We start from the raw sequence: 22,230 nt of genomic DNA, 5'->3' as shown, positions 1-22,230 counted from the left end.
TTTATTTCAGTGCAATGGGTCAAGAAGACGTGTGGCAAGCCTCTAGCTATAATAAATCAGTTTACGTTTTACTGTGGTGTGAGATCGAAGACTACTAGTGCGTGGCGATGTACTAAGGGAGGATTTTGTAAGGCCAGGTTCACACTGATAAACGGAACCTCGAAGATTGTAAGAGCTGATCTGTCGCACGATCATCCACCGCCTAATTTTTTTATACGTGACGGGTTTTTTTTGAGAATGTGATTGCTTAATGCTTTGTATTCACTTACTACATAAATATTATGATCTTTATCTTGTGCCATTGTATTATAGTATGTAGGGCAATGTAGGCGGAATCATTCTTCTGAATACAAAAATAGAATTAAAAAAGGAATAAGTAATGGAATTCGATGTCTCATTATTAATCGATTTCATGAAACTGGTTTTTTTATCAGTATTTAACAGCTTTGTTACGGAATCCAAATAATAAATAACTTCTTTCTATAGTTGCTTTTTTTTTACTATTGATACTGTATTTATATATAATATACTGTATATACTTGATGCTTATACTCGCCTTGTTTTGATCGTTGACAAAATGTGCATTGCTTTTTGCCTCTTGTAGCAAGTCTCACAATGAAAATTTACCTTTACCAATTATCATTTTTTTTTTATTTAGACATGAATTATTTGTCCTGACACGCATCTACGTCACAGATCCTTTTTAACAACAGCTTCGTAGAAAAAATATTTTGGAAAATAGTCGATTAAACTCTACAGCTGTATAGTATAAGAATATAAATGAGTACAGGATGTTTCTTTATTTCCAGTGGAACATCTAATTAGTGTGAAAGGTCATGAACAATTACGGGTCGGTGGTTACAAATTCTACAAGCGCGGTGACAGCGGTGGTAGGACCCGGTGGTGTTGTACCAAGAAGTGGTGTCGCGCCACCCTGTATACCATTGACTCTTTTATTGTGGCGGCGAACGGTGAACACACACATGACAGGTAATGTATAACATACAGTCTAAATATATAAAACAAGGTGATGGTATATAAAACAAGGTACGTACAGTCTTCATTTAAATATATAAAATCCAAAGGACTGACTGATTGATATAGTCATGTACCTAGACCTAGGCTTCCGCTAAGAAAGGATTTTGATCAATTCTACCTCCAAGGGGATAAAATATCCTAAAGCGAAGCTGTGGGCAACAGCTAGTGATAAATATTTGTTGCGCAACAGTTGATCAATGTTGCTGCAAACTTTTTTGGTGATGTTCCATGGTTGAGAACATTTCAACATAATAAGCTAGATTATTAAAACTAAACACGGAAAGTTGCCAGATAATATTGATAGCAATTCTTCAACATATTTATTTTACTTGCTTAAACTGCTAATTAATGAATGTAAAATTGTCTGCTGTCTTTAAGTGCCAGTACAGGAGAATATACAAATGACTACAGTACTCCAAATTTAATAATGTTTTATTTTTAAAAATTTATTATGGCCATTTTACTCATTAGGTTAAGTACTTTCGATATCAGTTTAAAGTTTTTTGGTATCTGCAATAGTTACGGTATAATCGCTTGTGCACACTTAACGATTACACCCTGTATACATTATCATCTTCGGAGGCTCGCGGAATATGACAGTTGCCGAACAGTGACGAATTTTTCTATGCGCATTATTAGTTTGGGAGTACTGTATTTTAAAACATTATTATTTTTTAATCTAGGAGAAGCAGACTAATATTTTATGTTTCTTCTTTACAGAGTAAAGCGTTTATATGACTAAGACACAAAAGAAGAAGGTTAAGGTCATCGTTGGAAATATCGTTTGAAGTTGTTTAAGTTTTTATATTGATCTCCTAGTGAATAATAAATACTTTATGAGCTACGTTAAACCTAAAAGTAAATAGTTATTTATTGAATGTATACTTAAGAGGAGGCACCCTAACATAATTTCTGGCACTGAGAGACCGGTGAGACCGCTACGGTGCTAGACGCTAACACAGCCGTAATAAAGTTAAATATCGCGTGCGCTCTTTGATCGCGTTCGAGCTCGAAACTAAATCTCGTAAGTCTCAATTCTTATTTCGTTTATAACTAAAGTAATAATTGATCTAGAGAAAAAATATTCTGGGATTGGATAGTAAACTATATTTTCTTACTGTAAACATTTATTTTAGACATAAAGTCCATGTAAATCTTGAAAAAAATGTAATAAACCTTAAAAAAGGCATAATTTTTGAATAAAAAATGAATCGAGTGAAAATGTTACAATTACGTAACTGTCTTGTACATGGAAAGAATACCCAATAAATCATATATTAAAGTTCCATTTTGATTGTATGTGTGACTGTTTCAGAATATTAATGCAAATTCACATAAAATTTAGGGAGCCTCCCCTTAAGTACAAATTATCTGTATTGATTTTGTGATGCTAGAAAGATAAATAGATAATAAGAAGTAAATGAGAAGACTCTTATAAGACTTTTCCAAAATATTTGGGGACCAATTAATGTAACTACATATTTAGTTTTATTCGCTATAAAACGACATTAATTTTTTTATTTTTTTAGATAAGTATGGAACTATAAAGGACCATTTAAATCGAGACTCGTATATTGTTTATGTACCTACGTTTCATTACTTTTTGGAATACTTTTATTTTTTTTGATTTTCACTAAGTTGTTTGTATTAAAAATTAATCCTGACTTTTATTATCTTATGAGGGTTATACGATCCAGAAAACTGATTTCGACTGTTTGATTATAGCTTATAAGCTTATATTTTCTATTTTTGACTGAGAAACAAATAAACGAAAGAAATTTTATTTCAAATGTATTTTGTCATTTAATGAACCTTGAGCAAACATCGGAAAATTACCTAACTATCAATAATCCTGTTTTCGTTTCAATAACTTATTTAACTTTCAGCAAAGTTTGTGAAAACAAAGAGCGGAAGAATTCATATGATATATCAAAAACAGAAGTTTTATCAGCAAGTTGAGGGTAAGAATAAAATTCGATGGAGGTGCACGAAGCGCATGTGTAAGGCTTTCTTCTACACAGTGGAAGGTGTCGTCGTTAGCACGCAAGAATCGCATAATCATTGAAAATATACTTTATTGTCATTACAATAGAGTCCAAATTGCGCTGCAGTTATTCTGGAGATCAACTGTTTTTAAACAACAATCAAAAGCGTTGGTCCAACAAAATATTATGATGGTCGATGTTTGCCGCCGGCGATCAAAGACATAGGCCCTCTACACTATCGCGATTGCCTCTACTCGCCCAACACTGCCCATTGTGAAGGAATACACGGCAATATGTCTCTCTCTCTTGACGGCACACGATCTCCACTTGAATAGAGATGTGAATAAATTAGTCACTAATAAAATAAATATAATCCTCGGTAATATACCTATTTGTTCTAGTCCAATTATAGTGATGTTTTTATATAGCACAATTATTTAGTTTAGGCCAATATGTTGTGAGAATTATAATATATAATGAATAGTTGTAATTTTTGGTGTATTAAGGCACATACGCACTTGCAATGTTGATGCAAAATTTCTAAGGGTTTTTCTAGTCATATGTTCAATATTATATAATTAAATTTGTAAATAAATGATTAAATTTAATAAATGTTTGTGGACTGATTTAAATTAAATTTAATTCAATAAAATATTTCAGGATAATTTTCACACACGGCACGATCTGATCCCATACTAAGCTTTCGCTTGTGTTATGGAAACCGGATGGCTGATAAACATACATATATATAATTTTAAATAAATACTTATATAGATAATTAACACCCAGACACAGTGCAAACATCTATGTTCATCACACAAATATTTGCCCCGAGTGGGAAATCAAACCCACGACCAATGGCTTGGAAGGCAGGTTCACTACCAATCAAGCCAACCGACCAGCCAATTTAATATTACCTTAAATTACTTTAACTTGTTCGTGTAATAGAGGGTTGTTTTTAGGTGATGACGGTGAGTTGCCGCAGTTTTATGTTAACACATCTGGTAAAAAGAAGATGTTTTACAATGGTTTCTGGTTCAGAGTGAACAGAGAAGATCAGTCTGTGAACAAAATAAGATGGCGGTGTGCATCTCACGAGCGGTTCCGGTGCAAAGCACTAGTGCATACTATAGATCATAACATTGTATATTTGGCCAACGAACATACTTTTTTTGAACCAAAATAATCATTTATGAAATTTCTTGCTATAATCTAATTTATTGTTAGATTTAAATTTCCAAAACTTAAAAGTTTCAGTATAGGTGTGGAATTTTCCACTCGAAAATGATATTTAAAAGATGCTATCAATTGTGAATTGTAAGCATGTTAATAAAGTTTGAATATTATAAACTCTACGCCTCCCAAAAACTACGTAAACATGAAGCGAACGAGAGGGGGAAGGGGGTGTCGCGTCGTCCATCCGATAATGAATAGAACATAGACTTACAAATGTTAGGAGAGTACAATAAAAGTTTAAAAAATCATTTAAAAATAATTTATTGCGTTATGCCAAAAGTCGTAGAACAAATGTTGTTACTTATGATGTTAGCTATCTTGTCCTGCGAGGTTGCTGGTGTTTTACAAGTAACCCTGTATTTTAAACGACTATGACATTACAGGATTGAAGCAATGGATTAAAGTGAATCTCATTTTTAGTACTCATAATGTTAATAGCCTAGAAAACTGTTTCCAGATTTACCAAGTGTGACAATCTGCTCAAAGTAATGGTTATTTCAAAAATAGCTTCAGCTTTTATTTTGTTTTAATTGTATTTCGTTTTAATTGAATTTTTATTTTTTGTTTTTCCTGTCTTGTTTTTCCTGTCTTGTCTTGTCCTGTCTTGTGGTTTTTTCTTAATTCAAAGGTAAATGAAACTTTCAGTTTATTTCACGAAATCCCGCCGAGGCAAGCCGATGCTGGTTTACAAGGGTCGTACATTCGTAGCGAGACGTGTAAACGGCGATGTAGTTTGGTGGCGCTGTTCCACGCATTGTTGTAAAGGCTGCCGTGCGACGGTTAAGAGCTTTGGTGAAGAAATAGTCTCCGTCAGAAAAGAACATAACCATTGAATTGGATTTGGAGTGTTTTCTTAATAACGGCCTATTCAAACCGGAGAGTTATCCGCTACCTCGTGGGTAGAAAAAACCTGGCGAGTACGCGATAAGAGTCTCTGAGTAATATAACTACGCGTATCCATCGGGATAATTCTCCGGAATTCCTCTACCCACAGCGGTAGCGGATAAATCTCCGATTTGATTGAACCTTAAAGCTTTGAAACGTATGTATGTATGTATGTTTTTCATAGTTTCGAGTAATAAAGCGGCAATTGAAATAAAATACCTATGTATTTAAGAATGTTGGGGTCGAAGTTTCTAGAATTCTTGAGCTAGTAATAGTAATTTGTAGTTAGATTTTCGAATTGAGTTATTTTTATTTAAATTAAGCTGTTAATCTTATTAATTTTTTTCATGAGAAGCTTTTGTAGTGCTTATTTAAGCACATACGAAGCAGAGAGCGAAGAACAAAATTAAACCTTATTCATTAGCTAATAAGATCTGTTTTCTAAATGTCGATATGTTTCAGTGACATTCGTAAAATCTCGGCGTGGTAAGCCATTGCTCTGTGTGGGCGGGTTCACGTTTTGCGCCCAAAAAGTGACGTCAGACAAAACCAGGTGGATATGTTCTACACACAACCATAGGAACTGCCGCGCTGTTGTGCACACATACGAAAATGTTATTGTTAAACTGAATAACAACCACACACACTAATGTAAAGTTTAGCCAATAAGCAGTCGTGATACTATTTTGTGAATAATAAATGATAATAATCACATACACTAATGTAATAGGTAGGATGTAATACAATATGAACAGTCTACGTGATATTTCGTTCCTTTCTATGTGAATTGAGATTTTTTTATTAAGTTTTTGCTAATGATAATGATATCTAGTCTAAGGCAGTAATTATCTTGTAAGAATACGTGAGATTTGACTAATATATACTATGTATAAAATATACTTGGTATGCTTTCTAGTTCCGAATATGAATTTTGTTAAATTTAATCAATATAAATCAATAAAAAATTTCAATTACTCTTATAGTCGTGGGAAATAGACCTTCAATGTGTTGATAAGAATTAAAGTATTATTCAAACGACTCTATGTTTTGTTTTGATCCCAAAATGTTATAACATACCCCGATTTTCCTGTATATAATATTATTAGCTTAGTATTTTACTAGGTACCCATAAATATAAGCGAAAAATATATATTCATTAAAGGCACATTACAATAATTTGTTAGAAATATAATAGAATACATATAGAGCTTTGACGAATACCTATTTATCGAATTATTTAAACTAAAGTCGTTCCCATTTTCAGCGCACTTCGTGATATCCCGATATGGAAGCAAGCTGTTGCACCTCGGGGGATACACTTTCAGAAAGAAGAAATATACACACATGCGAGGCAAAGAACGATGGGTTTGTTCCACACACTTCACGAGAGGATGCCGAGCAGTTATTTACATGGAAGAGCAGAAAATTGTGAGCGTCAGATATGAGCATAACCATGTTCCAAGTAAACGAGAGTTCATTTAACATACTTTATAAATTCACGTCTATGCCTTATTGTAGTTCGTAATCTTCTTAACATTTTAAGCACGTTTTGTAAGTATGTCTTTCCATCAAGGAAAAATTTGAATTATTAGGTGTATAGCAAGAGAATGCTTGTTGAAATTATTAATTTTACGAGAATACATATTTTGATAATGCATGCTCATACACTTAAGCGTTTGAATTTCTGTTTCGGTTGGATATGTAAAACGTTTAATAATGTTTAAGTGCCCATTTTTTTATCATGAGAAAAGATCTTCCTCTCACCTTCCAACGTGAGACAGGATGTCTGTAATTTTATTATTTTAAACAGTCGAGGGTATATAATCATTAAAACTTCTATTGAATTTATTGAAGTGAAACTTCTGTATCGGGGTTGGACAAAAATTTAGTGTTACATTTTTGCGTTACGCTGTAGGCGTGACATTTTTGCGTCACGCCGTATGCGTGACATTTTTGCGTTACGCCGTAGGCGTGACATTTTTGCGTTACGCCGTAGGCGTGACATTTTTGCGTTACGCGCCAACTTTTTCTTATCCCTAAGTTTCACTTCTTACGTGTGTACTCTAATACACACACACATTTTATTTTTTTACGTTTGGGTTATAATTGATTTTTTAATGAATTATTTGACATAATATATACTTTAGAACAATTGTTGAAGAGATCATTTAATAATAGTAATGGTATACTTTTTGGTCCTCCGAGACAGTGACGTTTCGTTTAAAAAAAATTATGAAAATAAGATATTTTTCTTTTGAATTGTTGGTTGTATTTCTTCTGTTTTATTTTAAGTGTGTTTTTTAAATTATTGTACGAGACTCTTTACATTGAATCAAAAATATGAAAACGACAAGCGATATGTGAGCATTTAACTTCGGTTAATTTTTTATTGTTTTGCTATGAATATACTATGGATGTAATATAAATGTAATATGTTAAATTAATTGTTAATATTACAATCGGTGTTTTTATTAAAAATTCTTAAGTATTTGTACTTCTTATTTTATTCAAACGAAAAATAAAGGAATAATTTTACAGTTATATGAAGTAATGGCACTGTGGTTGTTTTTTTGTGTAAATTAATTATTTTTTTAATAATTATGTTGTAATTTTGAGGTAATGTTTGTTTTGTTTCAGGTATAGCTCGTGTATGCGGTAAGTCCCTGCGATTATTGTATGAAAAGATTTTTGTTTTGTGATCTATTTCTTATTGGCATTTAAGTTTAAGCTCGATTAAATAAATATATTTGTTGGTGTTTTATAGATGCAAATATCGGATGGACTCTCTGCTTAACAGTTTCGATGTAAAAAAACATATTTACTTGGTTCAGCGATATTAAAATGGACTATTTTGAGAAAACTATGAAGAAGAGATATCAGTAGATAATAGCTTTATGTATCAATGTGAATTAAATAAATTTTTTATACAGATCGTTTTTCATTTTATTTGATGATCTATTAAAATATAAATTTTGAATGTCGTTTTATTGCACATTTTACTTTAATTAAAATTAATTATATTATTAGGAGCAGATTAAGATTAATTAATTAAAACTAGACTAACGTTAACGATAGTAGTAATACTACATTGCATGAAGCTTTACTAACATCAATAAAATATTTTAGGCGAAAAAGCGGTTTTCATAACATCGATCAAAGGCAAACCACTGCTATTCCACAATGGATATAAATACTACATGAAGAAAGGTACGGGTACTAAGGACCCGCAGCGCAAGCGCTGGGTGTGTTCCACCCATGGACGGAAGGGATGCAGGGCTTCTATATCCACGTACAAGGATATCATTGACCGCCTGAAGGACATGCACAATCACAAGCCCGCTGTGAACACCCTGTGTGACGGTTCTGACGCATCTACCGCTTAAAACACTATATAACCCGGCCAGATAAAAAGGCATTCTATATTATACGTGTATAACCCGGATAAATTCAGAAGGTTTCTAAAATGGTGTATGAAGTGTTTCTCTCTCGCTCACTCAATGTATGCGTCCTACTCACACGCAAGTTCAATGACAGTTTGACAACTGAGCGACGCCATTTTGAATTTCATTCTGTATATATTTGAGTTATACATGTAATCCTTGCGGAAAAACGCAAATCTAATGTTATCATGCAAGAGTAGGTAGTATAGTATTTAAGGTAGTATTTTCTTGCTTGATAATTCTATTACCTATATTGCTCTCTCGATTACCATTATTATTATAGATGTAGACTATAACAAAAGTTTTGCACATCGTATAAGGAATTAAGAATTTTCATCCATATTTTATTGAATGTTATAAGTGTTTTAGATAAATAGGGAAGAATATACGTAATTTTGGGGATTAAATGTGCAGAAAACTAGAAATTTAATTCATACATAGATTATTATTATAGATCTCTCTTATCAGCTCGACATAAGCTGTATCCCACCAAAACATTACAAATATTACAGTAGTTTTAGTATTTAGAAACTCAAATAATGTAGGTATATGTTGTCTATCAACACAAAATTAATAAAAACCAAAAAAAATAAATAATAAAAAACAAAAATATTAAAAAAAAATCGTTAGGAATATAATCAGTCTTAATTATAATACACGCAAATTAGTACAATTTACGTGTACAATTACGAGTATATTCACTTTAATGTCAAATAACTTTAAGAGTAGTTGCGCTTATGTAGTTCCTAAAATGTAGTGAAAGAGTAGGCAAAGACAGTACTATAATTAAAATGTTTCAAAATATTATAATCAAAGATTTTTTCTTTTTTTTATTTCCTTCAATGTTTTAAATTTTAATACTAAGTAAATGTTTTTGCGTAGAAAAGTAATCATCAAAAGGATGTTTCCTGATGTTACAATAACAACAATCGGTTTGAGAAATTCTTGTTAAGGCGCTTTAGTATTTTTACGTAAGCAAAAAAAAAAAAAATAAAAAAAATGATTAAAATTAACATTTAAATGTTTAATAGTTGTAGGCTCTTTCAAATAAATGTCTATTTCTTATACTACATTATATTCAACATATGTTTCGGAAGTATTTGATTGGGACGAATTATGAAGCTTTCGCCAGGTATAGAAAAGTCTAACGTGGAACATGTTTTCAAAGGGTTTACATATCGATAAGAAAAAAGAATCTGTATTTTAGTACCTCTGTATTTGATAGTCATCTCTTGGACTATGTATACGTAGATATAATAATTTGACTATATCATCTAAAGATTTAAAGTTTTAAGAATTTATTTTAATATTTTATTTATTTGGTATACCAAAGCTTTTGTATATTTTGTTGGAATTATGATTATTTTTTTTATTTACGTAGAAAATCAGTTTTTAGATAGAACAGAATGTTTATTTTTGGTTAAGGAAAGGTGTGGAGTTGTATTTCAAATTTTAATAAATTTTGATGTACTAATGTTAAATTGGTGTTGTGAACTAGTCAATAATTTCAACATAAAGGCCTATTCAGATTAGATTAGTATCTACTACCACCGTGTGTAGCGGTATCCCGATGGCACGCGATTAGTAACGTAGTAGTAGTAGTTAGTAACGTCTCTAACGTAGTATAATATAGAGACTCTAATCGCATAATTATCGGAGTATATCGCTACCCAGGGCGGTAGCGGATACCGCTCTAATCTGAATAGGCCATAAATATTAAAATAGTTTATCATTATAATTGCACATCGAGATTCATTGTATTAATGATATAATTATTAATTAAATGTTTGATGTCACTAATTATTGTTTTATTTTAGTACATATCACTACATTGGGGAATGTAATTCACTTTCTTTATAGTACTTGACCGATTCCCAAATAACAATTATTTTTTCAAAATTCATTTGTATCTGATTTTTTTAAGATAAAGCATTAAAGTTTACGCCAGCTCAAAAAACCAAAGTATTTAATGGATATGTCGCAGTCATCTGGTTGAATTTGCTATTTGGTTGAATGATTAGCGCGTTCATTGGATGACAACATTCAATTGAATGACTTGGCCGTTCTTTTAGCAAGCGTCAATCAACGTCCAACAATAGCGGATTGTAACAGTTCAAATACTTCAATTGTCTTTTTTTCGCTCACGATAATTCAATGCCTCTCACTCTGACGTCTAAACGTGTGTGCGTTACTGTGCCAATTTTGATTCAATGTTGTGTTGATAACCAATGTACACCTTTGAACAAAAACACTTTTTCAGGTGAAAAACCAATATTTAAGAAGTCAAGACGTGGTAAAGTGATGATCATGCTCTCTGGATACACCTACTCGTTGCAAAGGAAGATACTCGTGAGTAGAATGGTGAAGAAACGGTGGCAGTGTTCGACACATTGTGCTAAAGCTGTTCTTCAAACAAGGGGGCCACTGAAAATCAGTGCTGTGCCGTTGATGGCACAGCTAAATACTGAGTTGGTCCCTTTTTGCTAAAGGTCTGCCACACTTTTGTCTCTTTCTCTATTTTTGTATTTCTTTTCTTTTAATATATCTGTTGTTGGCCTTTGGTAAATAAATTCTTTCTATTCTATTCTATTCTATTCTAAAGGCTGTCACGGTAGCCTTTGGACGTTGGACGATTCGATTTTCAAAGTCAACTCTATTCATAATCATGCCACTGTTTATTGATTGGTTGATATTGGTTGCTTATAGTTTTTACTTCTAGGAAAATAAATAAAATTTCCTGTAAATTATGTCATATTTTTTTGTGCAGGCAATGATCAACTTTATCTTAACAGACATCGACACTTAGTTTTTATCAAATTCAGCACCAAATCTAAGCCGTATCTCATTTACATAATGACAAAAACAAATTTTCAGGTGCAAAACCAATATTTATGAAGTCAAGACGTGGTAACGTTATGATCAAGCTCTCTGGATACACCTACTCGTTGCAAAGGCAGATACGCGTGAGTGGAATGGTGAAAAAACGGTGGCAGTGTTCAACACATTGCACTAAAGGCTGCCGGTCGAGCGTGTCTACGTTGGATGATTCGATCTTCAAAGTCAACTCTAACCATAATCATGCCACTGTTTATTGATTGGCTGATTTTGGTTACTTATAGCTTTTACTCCTAGGAAAATAAATAAAATTTCCTTTAAATGATGTTATATTTTTTATTACGGTCGAAAAAGAAGTAAGAACTAAAGCAGGGGCAAATTACTTTTCCTCCCTTCCTTGTGTGGATGTTTTTGACGATGTATCGTGCAAGCACAAGGCAGGCACTGATCGGCTTGATCTTAACAGACATCGATACTCAGTTTTTATCAAATTCAGCACCAAAATCCAATCTCCCCGTGACCACGCTCGCCGTAAAGTGTTCGAAACGTCAGGAAAATACTATAAAGAATAAATCGCGTTTAAAATCCGTTAAAAAGTCTTTAATTACCAAAATCCAAGTTTTTATTTATTTATTCAAATTAAATACACACAACAGGCCACGATCTTGCCGGGTCCATAGGCGCCACATTAATTTTACGAGCAGATCGCAACCCAACAAAATGTGTACAATTACAATACTACAATGGGATACAGCTTAAAGTTATCTAAAGCGTATTACAATAAATTCATATTTAAAAATTCGATAATTCAATATTACATATAAAAGAAAGACAATAAAAATAATGGTTACATTACACAATACATTAACAACAAAACTAGGACATCATTTCAAGATTCGACAGACATGTTCTTTGAATATGTTTATTCGATGATCAAATATATCAAAATCGGGGAATCTTGTGGATAAATCATTGTACAAACAGCAGAAACGAGATATAGGGTTATAAAAAGAGGTATTATTCCTGGTTAAAGGTAAAGATAAAGTTTTGTTAGTCCGGAAGCGAAATGAAACATTAAAATTAACAGTTGACAGCAGTGACGGAGAGTGGATAGATGAGTGAATTACCAAAATCCAAGTAATATTTTTTGTACTTAACGACAAAAACACATTTTCAGGTGCAAAACCAATATTTATGAAGTCAAGACGTGGTAATGTGATGATCAAGCTCTCTGGATACACCTACTCGTTGCAAATGAAGACGAAAGTGGGTGGAATGGTAAAGAAACGTTGGCAGTGTTCGACACATTGTGCTAAAGGCTGCCACGGTAGCCTGTGGACGTTGGACGATTCGATCATCAAAGTCAACTCTATTCATAATCATGGCACTGTTTATTGATTGGTTGATATTGGTTGCTTATAGTTTTTACTCCTAGGAAAATAAATAAAATTTCCTTTAAAGGATGTTATATTTTTTATTACGGTCGAAAAAGAAATTAGAACTAAAGCAGGGGCAAATTACTTTTCCTACCTTCCTTGTGTGGATGTTTTTGACGATGTATCGTGCAAGCACAAGGCAGGCACTGATCGGCTTGATCTTAACAGACATCGATACTCAGTTTTTATCAAATTCAGCACCAAAATCCAATCTCCCCGTGACCACGCTCGCCGTAAAGTGTTCGAAACGTCAGGAAAATACTATAATGAATAAATCGCGTTTAAAATCCGTTAAAAAGTCTTTAATTACCAAAATCCAAGTCATATTTTTTTTTACTTAACGACAAAAACACATTTTCAGGTACAAAACCAGTATTTATGAAGTCAAGACGTGGTAACGTTATGATCAAACTCTCTGGATACACCTACTCGTTGCAAAGGAAGATGCTCATGAGTGGAATGATAAAGAAACGGTGGCAGTGTTCAACTCATTGTGCTAGAGGCTGTCACGGTAGCCTGTGGACGTTGGACGATTCGATCATCAAAGTCAACTCTACTCATAATCATGATACTGTTTATTGATTGGCTGATTTTGGTTGCTATAGCTTTCTACTTTTGAAATAAGAAAATTTTTACTTTTGAAATACTCGCCTAACGCTGCTCATTGTGAAGAGGACTCAATAGCTTCGTCTTTAGCTTCACCTTTATGTTTGTATGTATAACCGACTCGCTTTCGACCCACTTTTGTCGAATGTTATTTTTATTTTCCATGTAAAAATACATAGAATACACTTTGTGCAGATGGTTTTTGGAGTGTATTAAATGTATATTGAATGAACCTAGTTATTTAAGTTGTAGGATAATCTCTAGAAAAAAAAAGATTAATCCAAATTTGAAAGGGTCAATGTGAATTAAACAATTTTTAATCTGCAGTTTGCTAGATTTTTATTACATGTGAGCTATTTGTAGTTATTGATGTACAAAATTGAAAGCACAAGATGTACTTGCATGATGTTTTGTGTAGCTCACCTTGTATTAAATTGTATTAATCTAGTTCTGTAGTTTACTTTATCTATTCCTTCCTTTCTGATGTCGGCGGCGGCTGGATTTTAAAACTATGTGGGCTGGTTATATCCTCTATATTGGGCATCTTGGATAACTTCGAGCATCAAAAGACATAAACGGAATCTAACACTGACAATTTAATTTAAATCAATTTAATGAATTAAAATAATATTTTTATGTAATACTTGAATACGAATTCAAATATTAACCACTTAATCTATGCTGATCTTATATTGTTAATCGTTTTTTGGTCTCGCAGGACAGGCTTCGCCTAGTGCGGGAACCAATGAATCTCATAATTATATTAATATCAAATTATTAAATTAATTAATATTGTGAAATACACCATATTGTAATAGTCCTGTATTGTTAAATAAAGGAATTATTTATTTATTTTTATATGATCTCCTATTACGGCCCTATGCATAGAACATAAAATTACCAGATTTAGGGTTGCGTAAATGAGTAAGAAGTTTTGTGTCTTTTTTTGTGGATTCTTATTTGATATGCGTGCTTTTTTTTGATAAAACCAAAGGCGATAAAAACTTTTAAATTTATGTAAATATTTTTATTTAAATTTATGCAATCAACGTAATTTTTATTTTGTTTTTATAGACAATATGGACAGAAAGAAACGCAAGTGTTATACTAATGCGCAAGTGGCTGAAGCACTTTCATCAATTCGACAAGGTATGAGTATTTACAAAGCCTCGAGACAATATAATGTACCAGAGACTACGTTACGGAATAAACGAGATGAGCTTTACGAGAATGAACATTGTGGTAAGCAACCAGTACTTAACCTAAACGAAGAGAGACAAATCGTTGATTGGATCCATTACCTTGATAAATGTGGCTTTCCAGTGACAAAAGATCAATTATTACACACTGTCTCTAAGTTAGTTGAAAACCTGCAGCGCCCTAATCCGTTTAAAGATGGAGTTCCAGGAAAAAAATGGTTTTCAGGTTTTATGCAACGACATCCAGCAGTGGCAAAACGTGTGTCACAAAATCTTCCAACTAGTAGAAACCAAGTCACGGAAGTTGCATTGCGAGCGTGGTTTGATCGAGTAGGATCTTATTTTAAAGAAAACGATTTGCTACGAGTTTTTCAAGACCCAAAACGTATATTCAACTGTGATGAAACTGGGTTTTTTCTTTGTCCAAAAGACAAGCAAGTTTTGGTAAAAAAGGGTAGTAAACGAGCATATAATCGCGTTTCAAATGACGAAAAAGAATGCTTGACCGTATTAGTCAATGTATCAGCAGATGGTAATGTAGCTCCGCCAATGGTACTATTCCCTTACAAGAGGTTACCTAACAATATCAAGTCAACGGTTCCTTCGTGGTGGGGACTTGGTAACACAGAATCGGGCTGGATGAATATGGAGTCATTCTACGAATATGTTGCAAATGTGTTTTATCCATGGCTTCAACAACAAGAAATAACACTGCCCGTTGTTTTATTTTTAGATGGCCATAGTTCACATATATCTTTGCCTTTAACAACTTTTTGCAAGGAAAAAGGGATCGTGCTAGTTGCTTTGCTCCCAAATTCAACGCACGTCTTGCAGCCTCTAGATGTCGCCGTTTTCAGGCCCGTTAAGGGGACTTGGAGGGATATTGTGAGGGAATTCAGGGTTAAACATAATAATGCGAAGCTTAAGCACACAGACTTTTCTAGAGAAGTGCAAAAATGTTTTGAAAGAAGCCTCAAGCCTGAAACAATAATTAGCGGTTTCAAATGCTGCGGTCTTTACCCTCTTGATGAACAAAATATTGATTATGATAAACTTTTGTCAAAAGTGAAGAAACACCAAGACAAGCTATCTGAAGCCAATCAAAATATCCTATTAGATACTCAACAAATGAGCAATATAGATAGCAATGAGCAGTTCAAGAAACAATTTGAAAGCCGATTATCACAGGATACATAAAAATCCTTTAAAGGGGCAGGCAACCAGTGGAAAAGTGAAAACTTATGAAAAACTATTTTTATTCTGGAAAAATCTTACATCATCGGAAAGCATATTTGAAGATCAAGCAGATTCTGCTTTAGAGATAGGACAACTTTTCCCAATAATGTCGACGTAGAAAATGTTTATGATTCCGTTTTAAACTTTGATATTAGATCGGATGGTATTCTAACCCCACTTAATGATAAGGAAGCTAACAATATAGGAAATAATATAGTAGAGTCAACACAAGTGTCCACATAATGCAGCCTCGCGTTGAAGGTCGTCGAGTTTGGATTGCATGTCGGCGTGTTTGAACCGAAGGAAGAAATCCACAAGCGCTTACTCTAGGATCCCAGCAGATAAAGCGTGTCCAGTAATTTACTTATTTAGGCAGTGTGGTGTCCAATACAGGAGGAACCGAAAAGGACATCGCTTCACGAATCGCCAAAGCAAGGGCAACCTTCGCGCAGCTACGATCCATATGGCAGTCGAAGAAGCTAACACGTGGAGTGAAATTTAAAATATTTCGCTCCAACGTAAAAAGTATCCTATTATATGGTAGCGAAACGTGGAGAGTTACTAAAGCTATCACGCACAGAATCCGCCAAATATTGAGAATTTACTGGCCCGAGAAAATATCCAACGAACAACAGCTGGAACGCTGCCACGAGACGCTGATTTTGCGCCAAATTTCACGCCGCAAATGGAATTGGATCGGCCACACTCTCAGAAGAAACACATCGCATATACCCAGGCAAGCCCTGGAGTGGACTCCCCAAGGGAAAAGGAAGCGTGGCCGTCCTAGGCAATCCTGGCGACGTTCGGTGGCGGCGGAAGCTAAGGCGATTGGGTTGACGTGGCCGGAGGTGTAGAGCGTAGCCCAAGATAGAACGCGATGGCGGCGCACTGTGGACGCCCTCTGCCCCACATAGGTCCCCTTATAGGACAATAAGTCAAGTAAGTCAACGCAAGTGTCACTGTCATTAATTATCGAAGAAAACACATTTAAAACAAATTATCTTCTACCAACACCATTGGTTGATTCACCTGTAATGATAGAGATTATTGATCCGAGGTTAGTATCAGAAGTTACCCCACCACAGAAAATGCGATTATTGACAGAAGAAAATGCTTTTTGTTGTTGAATTGATAATTCCGATGAGTCTATTAAATATTTATTTACAAAGAGCTCAGTTAATAATTATATAAGATTGTGGAACTCCCTACCAACCGCAATAAAGCAAGCGCAAACTTTGAATAATTTTAAAGCTGCAATTAAAAAATATTATTTGTCCTCATAGTCATTCTGTATCTGTTCTGTTTTACCTATTTCTCTACTTGAAATTTTTTATATCCTCTTCTGCACGTTTTCTTTCTTTCTTATGTTATATGTAATTTTATACCTTACTTATATCTATTATATTTATTTGTATTCACTCCTTGTATATGCACTATCTACCTTTTTCAATCTTTTCATTTTCCTATATCCCAAGGTTGCCTGGAAGAAATCGCTTTAAAGCGATAAGGCCGCCAATTTGTACGGTGAAGATTCATTTTGTATATTGTTGTATTTTTATATCTGTGCATTGTACAATAAAGTGTTTTTTATTTATTATTTATTTATATTTTAAGTTTATCTTAAATATCATGTATACAATTCAGGCAGCGGTGGCAGCGGCCAGCAGCGGCGTGAAACACTTTCAGCTTTGAAAGAGTTTTTAACTTTATTATTTTATAGGCCAGTATCGCTTGAAAAGATAAAACTGTCAGTGACCGATGCGGTGGTCACAGACGACAGCTGGCAGTTTTGATCAGTATCAGCGATACTAATAACATTTAAAATTCTTCCAAAGCTGAAAGTGCTCTTCGAGCTGCTGCCGGCCGTCGCCACCGCTGCCTGAATTGAGCCTAACGCCGTTAGTACACCGACGCATTCGCAAGCGGCAGCGAAACAACGAAAAATCTGTCAGTAGAATGGCAGGTTTTCGCATATGATATGTCTCACTCTAGCACGTAGATAGATGAAATAGTTGCGTCCTTGTCAGTATTGTTTCGCAAGGAACTGTGAAATAGCCGTTAGGGCGGCCGTACACGGACCGCTCGAGCAGTTAACGGCTGAGCGCCGTACACGGACGGCTCGAGCGGTCGGCGTCAACTGCTCAAATTGCGAAAACATTGCCGTTTACTAACGTTCCGCAGATATTTCGCTACGCAGTAGTTTCGCAGAGATTCGCTGCCGCACGCGAATGCGGCGTAAAACTTCATTTACCTTAAGTTAACTTTTTTTTAAGTAATTATTTTAAATGATTGTTTTTGTTTTTCATTATTTTTTAAATAACGTAACTACTTTTAAATAATATAACTTGATTCATAAATAAACTTGTATTTTTAATTCTATTAAATCAGTGAATGCTATACTATACAGTATTCACATTATTTATACACACGCGTGTAGTCATACACTAAGTACTACTTATTTATTCTTAAATTCCTTCGGAATCCGTTAGAATTCAGGAATAAAAAGTATTGTTTTTTAACATGAGGATCCCCTAGGATTCTCTCAATACTAAAAACTACAATAGTAAAAAAATGAACGAAGCGAAGTCGGTCTGTACGGAAAGAATTTTCTATACGCTTCGCTCATTTGTTTCATTATACATACTGAACGTAAAAAGAAAAATCAACCTTATTTTAATAACCCAAAACTCTTTTTAAAACGTGTGTATGAATGCACGGTTATGCTATATTTGTAATATAATTATATATTGTGTAATTTCATTAAAAGTGAAACAACGTAATCAAACCAATGGTCAATGAATGAAAAACTTACAATTTACTTTACTAACACATTTATATTATTTAATAAATATTATTTGTACGGAACTTCAATGAATATAGTTTCTGACCCTCCGTATTAGGAACCGTCTACCGCAGTAATAGCCTCTGATCAAAATCATACCTCCGTATTAGGGAAAATCGACCTGACTATTTAAATATTTTTTTTTAAATAAGAAATATCATGAAAATAAACATAGACTCAAGAGCAATACAAAATTTAAGTTTCACTTTCAACGATAAAGTGATTTGGCACCTTTAGAAAGACTTACAAATGCTTATTTTTGTTACTTACTTTCAAATGTTGTGAAATACCTCCGTATTAGTTTACCTTATACTTGTATAATAATCTAATGCAAAATTATTATTATATGATTGTAATCGGAGATCAAGAAAAAAACTGTCTAGTTGCTCTTTTTAAATTATGTCAAGTGAATACGTAAGTTAAAAGTTTATCTACTGTATGATTGATAATTAAATATATTCAATCTTTACAGATGATTCCGCGCAATTCATCACATCACAACGTGGCAACGAACTAATATTACTATCGGGATATAAATACTCGCTGCATTTTAAGAAATATAACGATGGGAAAGTCATAAAGAAGAGATGGCGGTGTTCCACACACGCGTCGAGAGGCTGTCGCGGATCCCTGCTAACATACGACGAAAAAATCGTTAAAGTAAACCGTAATCATAACCATGGACCCGGTCAAATAAATAACTATTATACGGCCAATTAGGAATGTACCATAGGACAAGTCAAATATAAATATTGATAGCTATTATAGGCCTATTCAAGCTACAGCTGTATCTGCTACCGCCGTGGGTAGCGGTATCCCGATGGCACGTGACTAAATTTCCTACGTAGTATATTATAGAGACTCTAATCGCGTACCGATCTAAGTACGGTAGCGAAAAGCCGATCGTTACACGATTATGGGACAGCTATGGTTTGAATAGGCCTTTAATTGGGTTGTACCTTAGGATAATTCAAATGTATTCGCCTTCAGGACATTTTGTAGAGGAGGGTTTTGTAAATAAAGTGATGCTAATTTAACTTAGTGCCACAGACAAACTGCATGTGCAGTTTTGTGGGACTTAGACTTAAGTTATTGTAATAATTTGTTATAATAATTTCAATAAATTTCAATAAAAAAATTTCAAAACAGTGGTATGCCGCTTCAAATGTCAAATGACATAAGTGGTAGTGATTAGTGAAAATATTAATTCTGTAAAAAGTTTATGACAAATAAATGATTGAAATATTCTTTGGCAATAAGCAACGCACTGTTTTCAATTGTCTGCAATAAAACACTTGATAGAGCAGTGGTGGCTCAGTGGTGAGACCTCGGACTTCGAATCGATAAGTCTGGGGTTCGAGACCAGGCGAGCGCGCAGGAATTAAATTGATTTTTCAATTTATCTGCGCATGTTGTAACATCACCACTGCTCGAACGGTGAAGGAAAACATCGTGAGGAAACCGACATGTCGAAGAATTAAAAAGTTCGACGACATGTGTCATCCGCCAACACGCACTTGGCCAGCGCGGTGGATTATGGCCTGTACCACAGAACACTATTACTCCTAGCGGAGGCCTGTACCCTCATAGGAGGCCCGTGTCCCAGCAGTGGGAACGTATATGGGCTGATGATGAAAACACTTGATAAGTAGGTATAATATACTTTTTTTTTTCAATGTGTTAAATAGGATCAGGTAAAGTATATTAAGGTATTTTTACTTACCTACACGTGTATATAAAATAATTTATAGTGTACTAGTTTTCCACCCGCGGCATCGTCCGCGCAGTTAAAGAAAAACCCGCTTAATTCCCGTTCCCGTGGAATTTCCGGGATAAAACCTATCCTATGTCCTTTCTCGGGTATCAAAATATCTCTATACCAAATTTCATGCAAATTGGTTCAGTAGTTAAGGCGTTATTGAGCAACAGACAGAGTTACTTTCGCATCTATAATATTAAGTATGGATGAGGAATTAAAACAAAATGCTACTTATACTTCGATGAGATATTTGTTTTTCCTTTTTACAAAATGTCACAGTAACTTATAAAAGTCAAATGAAATTGAAGAGTAAAAAAATGAATAAAAAATATAAAAAAATACACTGCAACTATTATACTACTTAGTACTGCAACTGCAATTTTCTCCATCACTATTTTTATAATCCATTTACTTGCCTTTTCACATTTACAGATTACAAAGTGAAGTACGTAAAATCTCGTCGTGGCAATAATCTCCTAATGATATGTGGTTACACGTATTATCTCGCAAGATCCTCTACTATAGGAGAGTTGACGAAGAAGCGGTGGCGCTGCATCAGGAGCAAGAGTTGCTCTGCCACTGTAAACACCCTGGACGGAGAAATTTTAAATACCAACAATGTGCATAACCATAAACCCACTTGGAATGCGTAGATTTATAGTACAGGAGGTTGTAGATTTTTCGAGATGAAGATGGAAGTTTCGAGTTGAAATGGAATTTTCGAGATTGTTTTTTATAGGTAGGATAGGTGGTTGATGTTGAGTTGGGAGTTTAAACTCTGACACACGTTTGTGATTTTTTTAATCTTATAAATAGGTATATTATACAATTTTTGTGAGATCTATCTTTTAATATTATGTCAACACTGAGCATAAATCACCTTTCGTATTTAATATATTTGAGCAAATGATGTGATAATATACCTAATAATAACGATCTATCAATTTATAATTGATTTTATATTTGAATAAATAAATTCAAACTGATAAAATGGTTTGGTTTTTTATCTACTAAAAGTAGGTGTATATGATAAAATTATAACAATTGCCCTATCATTAATGTCTGATTAAATATGTAGGTAATAAAAAAATAGCTTCATAAATTATATTATGCATACCTAACTTCCATAAGATAAGTACTAAAAACCGTATTTTCTTGCAGAAATCCCGTTCATGGTGTACTCGAAACGTGGGAACCCCCTACTAGTTCTCATGGGTTATAGATACTCCCTAAAAGTCACGAAGCATTCTAGCAGTACAGTCATGCGCAGGTGGCAATGCTCTACGCACACCAACCGCGGTTGCCTAGCAACGATCATAACACACGATCAGAATATAGTTAAGATGAAGAATGCACATAATCACGAGAGAAGCAATAGTAAGAGAATGAGTAGCAGTCTCCCCGTTTTTATGGATGCGTTGAATTGATTTTGATAGTGTTGTGACTTGTGAGATAGATGAAAGATTATGTTTTTAACAAAGTTGCACAATTTTTACTTGATTTTTTTTTATTGGTTGTTGTATAATATATTTCAAGAGACGGCACAGTACCTAACTTACGATTTTGTAAGTTTTTTGAAGTAATACTTATTTATCGGGATAAGAAAAAAAAATTAGTGTAACATTTTTTCGTTACGCGAGACATTTTTCTGTTACGCGCCATCTTTTCCTTATCCCTTACCACGCGTGATTCCGACGTATTTCTGTAAAGTTCTGTAAAGAAGTTTCAGTTCT

At 33.9% G+C, this 22,230-nt stretch overlaps 1 protein-coding gene across 27 annotated transcripts in view; it reads left to right on the top strand.

The window, feature by feature from the left end:
* The window catches only part of LOC123694735 (protein tramtrack, beta isoform), a 437,925-nt gene that overhangs the window by 151,462 nt on the left and 264,233 nt on the right, over positions 1-22,230 (top strand). The window contains exon 5 of one of the 27 annotated variants that reach the window (XM_045640255.1): positions 21,659-21,939. The exons of 22 other annotated variants lie outside the window; for them this stretch is intronic. In XM_045640255.1, coding sequence (XP_045496211.1) covers positions 21,659-21,924 — 266 coding nt within the window. In that variant the 3' untranslated portion in view covers positions 21,925-21,939. Of the gene's footprint in view, positions 1-10; positions 484-8,270; positions 8,543-14,535; positions 15,873-19,210; positions 19,474-21,658; positions 21,940-22,230 lie in introns of those variants that run through there. 4 more of the 27 variants (XM_045640264.1, XM_045640236.1, XM_045640258.1 and 1 more) reach the window with 4 other exon arrangements.

The sequence above is a fragment of the Colias croceus genome, chromosome 10 (assembly GCF_905220415.1).
Source record: "Colias croceus chromosome 10, ilColCroc2.1".
In the NCBI taxonomy this organism is placed as follows: domain Eukaryota; kingdom Metazoa; phylum Arthropoda; class Insecta; order Lepidoptera; family Pieridae; genus Colias; species Colias croceus.
The sequence above is the reverse complement of the archived record's forward strand: the minus strand, read 5'-3'. Positions and strand labels throughout refer to the sequence as shown.